The sequence below is a fragment of the Orbicella faveolata genome, unplaced genomic scaffold (genome assembly GCF_042242905.1).
Source record: "Orbicella faveolata isolate gen_17 unplaced genomic scaffold, um_ofav_v1 contig_1, whole genome shotgun sequence".
Taxonomy (NCBI): Eukaryota; Metazoa; Cnidaria; class Anthozoa; order Scleractinia; family Merulinidae; genus Orbicella; species Orbicella faveolata.
The window spans coordinates 2,824,487-2,832,500 of NW_028301536.1; the positions used below are offsets into that span (position 1 = coordinate 2,824,487).

General features: G+C 39.8%; 1 protein-coding gene and 1 pseudogene across 2 annotated transcripts in view; one reads left to right on the plus strand and one right to left on the minus strand.

Annotated features, from left to right (window-relative positions):
• The first annotated feature begins 607 nt into the window (after nt 1–607).
• Nucleotides 608–2,727, plus strand: LOC149117716 (tetratricopeptide repeat protein 28-like; annotated as a pseudogene). Its single transcript, XR_016206031.1, has 2 exons — nt 608–2,319; nt 2,655–2,727. The product of XR_016206031.1 is annotated as a tetratricopeptide repeat protein 28-like (transcript).
• Nucleotides 2,728–5,278: 2,551 nt separating this feature from the next.
• The window catches only part of LOC110052467 (uncharacterized), a 17,935-nt gene continuing 15,199 nt past the window's right edge, over nt 5,279–8,014 (minus strand). Inside the window, exons 16-19 of the mRNA XM_089284889.1 lie at nt 7,848–7,920; nt 6,848–7,058; nt 5,834–5,958; nt 5,279–5,638 (exon numbers count right to left, since the gene is read on the minus strand). Of these exons, the coding sequence (XP_089141015.1) occupies nt 5,443–5,638; nt 5,834–5,958; nt 6,848–7,058; nt 7,848–7,920 (605 nt within the window). The 3' untranslated portion in view covers nt 5,279–5,442. The remainder of the gene's footprint in view (nt 5,639–5,833; nt 5,959–6,847; nt 7,059–7,847; nt 7,921–8,014) is intronic.

An 8,014-nucleotide genomic window follows, 5' to 3' on the forward strand; every position in this document is an offset into this window, starting at 1 on the left:
CAAGGCTAAAGAATATCAGGAAAAAGCACTTGCGATCACCATGGAAATTGGTGACAGAGACGGACAAGCAAAATGTCGTGGACAACTAGGATTTCTATTCATTCATTTCTCGGTGAATATGTCATGGCTAAAGAATGTCGGGAAAAAGCACTTGCGATCAGCATGGAAATTGGTGACAGAAAAGGAGAAGCAATAAGTTATGGAAACCTAGGAACTGTGTTTCTTTCTCTCGGTGAATATGTTAAGGCTAAAGAATATCACGAGAAAGCTCTTGCGATCGGCATAGAAACTGGTAACAGAGCGACAGAAATGCTAGTTCGCAGAGGGCTAAGCGATATGTTTTATGACCTTGGTGAATATGTCCAGGCAGAAGAATGTTTTAAAAAAGCTTCTGGGACGAGAATCAGAATGGAAGATAGTAGTAAAGAAAATGAAACAGACGATGACTTGAGCTCTGGAGATATTTCTCTTTCTCTTACCAAATATGGTGATGCTGTTAGATGCTATGAGAAAGCACTTGCGATAAACATAAGAATTGGCAGAAGGCGTGGAGAAGCATTATGTTACATAAGGCTAGCTAGGAACTGAGTTGAAATCCATTGGTAACATGGCGAAAGCCAAAGAATATTACGAGAAAGCGCTTGTGATCGTAACTGAAATTGATGAACGAAGGGGAGAGAGAGTATGTTATGTGCGCCTAGGAAATGCGTTTAAAAGTCTTGGTGAATGTGTTATGGCTGAAGAATACTTCAACAAGGCGCTTTCAATAAGTAAAGATATTGGAGACGGCAAAACTGAGTTTCGCTGCTATTGTCTTCTTTCGTTAACGAAGATATCACAAGAAAGGTTTGAAGAAGCTTTCTCCTATCTGGATCAAGGCACAAAAAAATTCGAAGGACTGCGAGAACATGTTGGAAACAGCGATCAGTTAAAGATATCATTTGCAGACGAGAACATTTTTCCCTACCAACAGCTCAGTAGATTGTTATGTGACGCTGGAAACCCAAGCCAAGCTCTTTATGCTTCTGAGCTGGGACGGGCAAGAGCCTTAGCAGACTTGATGGCAACTCAGTACTCTGCTGAAACACACGTCAGCTGACCAGCAATCATGGATCGGCATTGGAAATGTCATGAAGAAAGAAGGTAACTGTGATTGTCTAGACATTTCGTATTCTAATCAAAGAGTGTTTTTGTGGATTCTCAAGAAAAGCGGAGCCATTTCTTTCAGGCAAATCACAATGGATAAAAAGACTCTTCACACCAGATTAGGAAAGGTCGCTAGAAATTTAGATGAATTTTTTTCTATCATGGCTAAAAGCTCCCGAAGCTTAGGTATTTTACCTGAAGAGCTCTGCGAGGATAGATCTTTGAGTGACATAGAATCTTCCCAAGAAGAGAACCTCGCAATTTTGCGACCAGGAAAGAATACGAAGGATCCCGAACCGAGTCTAACTTTGTTCTACGAAATGCTCATCAAATCAATCCTGTATCCGACTTACTCCAAGCTCCTGAAATCATCATTGTTCCTGATCGGTGCTTGTATCGTGTTCCATTTTCAGCTTTACTTGATGGAAAAGGGAAGTAATTAATAGAAAAATTTAGAATCCGCGTGGTCCCTTCTTTGACGACTCTGGAGCTCATTCAGGACAGTCCTGCAGACTATCATTGTCAGACTGGTGCTCTGGTAGTGGGTGATCCTGATGCTGGTACGAAGGTACTTTACAGGGGTCGTGTCAATAGAAAGTTCGTACCATTGCCTGGTGCAAGAAAGGAAGCAGAGATGATTGGACGACTGCTGGGTGTTCAGCCTTTGTTGGGACAGCACGCAACGAAGCAAGCCGCGGTACTTGAGAAACTGAATTCAGTGAGTCTGATACACATCGCTGCACATGGTAATGCTGAAAGAGGAGAAATTGCTCTTGCCCCTCTTGCCTCAACTACTGAGATTCCACAAGAAGACGACTACCTTTTGAAAATGTCCGACATTTCAAAAGTTCAAGGGCTAGCTAAACTGGTGGTACTAAGCTGTTGTTACAGTGGCCGTGGACAAATTAAAGCCGAGGGAGTTGTTGGAGTCCCTCGCGCGTTCTTAGGATCCGGTGCACGCTCAGTGTTGGTGGCACTGAGGGCTCTAGAAGACAGGGCAACAGAGCAGTTGACGGGTCGTTTTTACGAGCACCTTGTTCGCGGGGAAAGTGCCAGTGAATCACTTCACGCGGCCAAGAAATGGATGAGAGAAAATGCCTTTACCAGGGTTTCTGAGTGGGCACCGTTTATGCTCATTGGAGATAACGTGACGTTTGCATTTGGAAAGTATAGGTAATAATTCAGTAGCGAAACAAAATTATTTTAGGAGTTTGGTTAGTTGGTTAGATGTAAGCGCAGGTTGAATGAAAAGTATGACTGCCCTCTGTTTTATTACAAGGAATCCAAACGCAAGATCAAGATCAAATTGTTGCGGTGCTGTTTCAGTATTTATTAAAATGCAACGCATATGATATCAATAGATATTGAATTCCTATTATTTGAACTCCTTTCTCAGGCTAAGACATAGAGTGTTGACCAAATCGCTAACAAATAGCTAATGGAAAATTCGTTTTATATGTTTATGATCTCCTTAAATTCTTGTTTGTTTGTCTTTTTCGGTTTTGTAGGAATAAATGACCTGATCAGTGGACGACTCCATACACACAGAAGTCAAGCAACGAACTAACAAACTTCTGGAAATACACTGTAAATAAGATATCAGACACTGATTTGCTTTTATGTGCATTTTCTGTTCGAGGTATAATTTTCAACTTTGCCAGCAGCAAAGAAACGTTTTTTTTGAAGCAAGTGCATGTTTCAAACTGTTTTAAAGTGTTATTTTCGAGAATAGTCTTAAATATGTAAGAAGGCGTCGGTCACGCGAATTCCTAGGTGAAAAGTAACGCTAAGGAGGAGCAAGGCTCATTGTTTCGTTTTGTGTTGTAAATAGCGGATTTTGTTTACACTTGGGGCGTTCAGGGCAGCAAGATTTTTATATACCTGTTGATGTGTCTTTTGGGTTTAAAGGCAAAGAAATAAAGGAAACTAAGTTTTAAAGTAGATCGGTCGGGCATAGTCAAGATTTCGTTATTAAAATAATCTAAAGGTCTATTTTATTTGTGTTAGTAATGGTTAATTAAAAGTTGTGCCTCGTCCATATTGGCCTTCTTTAGGGTTCCATGTACATTCTACGAGCGTTGCCTTTCGTTTAACACGGGAGCTCCACGCCCTCCCCCTTCTAAGTGGGCAACTAATTCAGAGACAAAGAGTTAGACAAATCGTGCTTTGTTTGGTCACATTACCACCTCCCCTGGTGCTGTCAAAAAATCACACCATCGATGTAAGTGGCAAAAGGAAAATCAGTTTCAAGTTCAGCCATATCAGCAATTACTGATTCCTCTTGTTTCAACACAGTACAGTGTTTAGGGAGGCAGCGTGGCCGAGTGGTTTAGGGCGCTGGTGTTGTAATCCAGAGGTCCCGGGTTCAAGGCCTCCATCCTGCCACCAGCGGGAGTTGTTTCTCGGTAGTCCCGAGTTCAAATCCTCGGTCCCGCTTTGTAAATAGCCAACTGGTCTGCCTCCTGCCAGTTGGGATTTTTAACTGTTACGTTTATTTGAAATGTTTGTTTCCTTTGCTTCAGTGGCATGCCTGTAAACTGGCCAAGCTTAGTGCTTGTATAGCTAAGTGCATGACCATTATAAATAAGATTTACTTTACATTACAGTAAAGTATTCTTGCATAAAGTTGCTCATTGAGCCGTACGTTTTTCTTCTAATGTCAAGACGCAATGACTTCCGCTCAAGTTCAGCAGCGAGGCAATCAAAACTTGTTACGCTCCTCTCCTTGTATCAAAATCGACATACTCATACCGAATGCTATCATGTTAATCTCTCTTCGAGAAGGAAGCCGTTTTGTCATGCCCCCAGTCCTTACTCACTTGTTTCTACTCATTTTTACAGGCGTACATGTCAATGATTTGAGCTGACTTTAAAGGGGTCCTAGCGCTTACATTTTGACGGACAAATACTTAAGTTCTTTGTCAGTTTACACCACAACTATGGTATCAAACACATGCTTAATCAAGGTGGTTTTCTCCTGGACTCAATAGGTTACCATAGCAACAGTAAGATCCGCCAAAGCATCATGGATTGTAGCTCGAAGTAGCTGTGGATGTAGCTCGAAATGGACACTGGTAACACCCACTGTTAAATTTCCGATTGTGATTAGCATATTTCAATCAGTACAGCTTGTTGCAAAGTTACAAAGTCATAGAAAGTTAATTTTTTTAAAATTTTTGGAGACTACAGTGCATTCATATGAATTTTTTTTAATTTTACAAGTTGTTTCACGATTCAAAAACAAAAATAGGGAAATGTTCAAATGTTGTTTCTAGTGGCCACTTCGCTTAGCTACACCTAGCTAGTTCACAGGCATGCCACTTAACTGAGAGAAACAAATATATCAACTAAACATAATAGGCTTAAAAATCCCAACTGGCGGGACGCAGACCAGTTGGCTATTTACAAGCATGACCGAGGAGTTGAACTAGGGTCTGCCGAGAAACACCTCCAACTTAGTGTTCAGAGCGGGACTTGAACACGCGACCTCCGGATTTCAAGTCCACTCGGCCACGCTGCCTCCTAAATGTGAAAGCACTTTAAGCTGATAAGGATTTCTGTTAACAAGCTGTAAAGTTGCTATGGTAACCAGTTTTTCAATGGACGTTTTTGTAGATACGGTGGCCATTTTTGAATTCTGTTTCAAATGGCTATTAAGGGATGCTCGCGGGAGGAAGGGGGGGGGGGGGAGAGGGGGGCAAATTAGTATGTATTTGCTCCTTGAGCATCCCATATTACGATGTAGCTATTTGAAACAATATATTTCAAAATGGCCGCAGTATCGCGGAGAAAGTCCATTAGAATTACTTTGAAGCCAGTAGTGGTGGTATTGATTTATTAAAATATCAAGTCATGGAAACCATTACCAGCCACAGGAATTGTTGCCACACAGAAAATTTCTTGTTTTCGTAGCCAGTTTAGTTCTGTTTGCCTTTTTTCATCTGGCGAAGGAAAACTTGTTGTATTGTGTGGCAATAAAGGTCATGACAAAACAGGTTGTTTCTGAATTTTTTAAAAACTTTTTTGTTTTTATCCTGCATTGAAACTGTTGATAAAATCTTTCTCCATTGTTTAAACTTACAGTGTATGCCAGCCGAGTTGCAAAACTCATGGATACGCAACACAGGTACAGTTCTAACCAAAACGTATAAACGTTTATTCAACTTGTACTCATGATCGAGCTATCTGACAATTTTGTAGTTCAATAAATTTTGTTTCATAGTTAAACCCATTTCTTTTTTGTAGACAGCTAAGCTGTCACTGGTCAAGGTTTTTTTTTTTATATAAGTCACATTTTTAATCACTTGATGGTGGAGTCACTCGCAGTTTTCCTCCATATTTTGCCTCAACTCGTTTCAAGTCTACCCCTTTACTCTCTGGAACATGTCTGAATCGACATTTCTCTGCAAAATAGCAGCCAGTCGTTCGCCAGAAATAGCATTCATCTCCATTCACTGGGCCTGACATCTTGCTCGCAGACAGCCTCACTTCCCTAGAAAAAAAAAGGAAATATTAGAGTGAAAGACAGACAGACAAACCTAAATTCCAACCCATCTACATGCACATGTACCCACTGCCAAAGCAACCATGTAAAACTCATTTACCAAATGAATGCAAAACAGAATTGACCAAACCAGCAAACAAACAGCACATGGTATCCAATGCAAGTTCTGTCTCTACCACTCACCCCTCAGCAAGTTTCTTTTTAACAGGAGCCACAGGAACTGTAGTAGAAGGGACTGATTGACTTCCTGGTGATCCTGTGTTGTTAGGATATCTCAACAGTATCTCCTCTCCACCAAGCTCATGACCCTACAAAGTGATGTTATTACAAGTTATTCTTGCTCCTTTTCTCTACTTAATTTTCATAACACGATTTAAAACAGAACAGCCTGTTCAACAAACTCAACTAATACAAAGAACCTCACTGGTCCGGGTCATTTCTGAGGGTTTCAAACATGACAAACTGAATGAAATTTCTGCTAAAACAATTATATTTCAGGTCTAAACTACTGGATTTTCATGTACTGTAAACAGACCTTTCTACCAATAAGGCAACCATTTTGAATTCCATAGTTTCAAATATATAGCTATTTGGGATGCTCAAGGGGCAAATTAGCATATATTTGCCCACTGAGCACCCCATAATATCTATTTGAAACAATGGATTTCAAAATGGTCGCCATACTGTAGCGATAGTTAGTTAATAGTTATTAGTAGTGATAGTTCTCACACGCTGTCACTATGTTGCCTCAAGCCAAAACGTACTCCCTTAGGTTAAGATGTAGTACTAGTCAGTTTTGCAAGATAAACACTGAACATTTTAACACTATAGTGTTTTTTTGATACATGCAGGCTTAGTTTTAAATATAATTTAGCAATATGAGAAATTCTTACTGTAAGCGCCTTATTTTCAAAATTTATGTTTAAACGTTGGATATGTACTGTATTGAACAAATAAAGACATTATTATTATTATTATTATTATTATTAAATTATTATTATTATTATTATTATTATTGGTAAAAAGGTCAATTCACTCAGATACGAAAAGCATTGAAAATCAATCAAGTGGCCTCATGCTTCAGACTGCGAGTGTGCACTGAGTGGGCACTCTGATTTCCTTAGATCCTACACAATCTATTTCAGGCACTACATAGGGTTACTGATCTTGAGCAAGCAAGGCTAAACATTTGCTCACCTGTAATTTTTCAAGTGCCAATGTTGCTGACTCAGCCTTGTCGTAGTTCACAAAAGCACAGAATCTTTTTGGGAGAATTCGAACATTGTCCACCCGGCCACAACGACTGAACAGCTGTAACAAATGCCTCTCACTGACTTCTTCAGGATTGATGTTGCCAACCCATAGTGAACGACAAGGACCATCTACATTGCTGCTATTTTCAACAGCTCTGAATGAAAAGAAATCACACAATGGTAACTCCAGTCAAACAGGCTAGCTTTAAAGAGTAAATAACAGAGAAGGAATTTAAGAACTAAGAAACATGACACAGTCTTACTGGTGGTAATAGCCTTATTATTTTTTTTTTTTTTTCGTTATGTTTGCATTGATATTCAAAATATGTTAATAACTGAAGTGTTGATAATTTGTTTCTTACATCTATTTCGAAGTCAATGGTGATCCTTGCTATCTGAGTGGCTCTCAGCAGTGCAAGTTTTTTGTGTAAATCACACTATTTTTTGCTATAAATCGCAGCTTTGAGCCTCTGTACATCAATACATGCTAAGTTCAGCTACCTTTGTACAAGACTCTTGAACAATATGTCAGTTAATCACACTGACATGGGGTCAGTGCAAAACGCAGACTGCGTACCAGGGGTAAAATGAAGACTGAGGGTAAAATGCAGACTGTAGACTTTTTAACTAAATCGTGTTATCATTTCCATCACTGAAAGTAACTGTAAACAGGCTAACTGGAACATTATTAAGGCTAACCTACATGATATTTAGGCTAACCAGATTGATATCCAGGCTAACCGGAGTGCAGACTTTCATTGCAATTAGCCCAAATAACACTGTTTAAGGTTAGCACTCAATAATTAATGGAAATAGCACATACTTTAAAAGTCCTTAGCCTGCAGTCTGCATTTTATCCAGTCTGCATTTTACCACCTGTCTGCAGTCCATAGTCCGTAGTCTGCAGTCTGCGTTTTACACTGATGGCACCAACATACCATTACCTTATATGCTGCTGTTTTTGTGGATCATCCTCTCCATCAGACATGTATATCTCGGTTGATACAGGACAGTTCACTAAGGACCCAACACAATTTAACAACCGGACTCAGAGAGCTGCTATAGTAAACTTACAGTACATGCACTTACAAAGGTAGTTCACCGTTTGGCA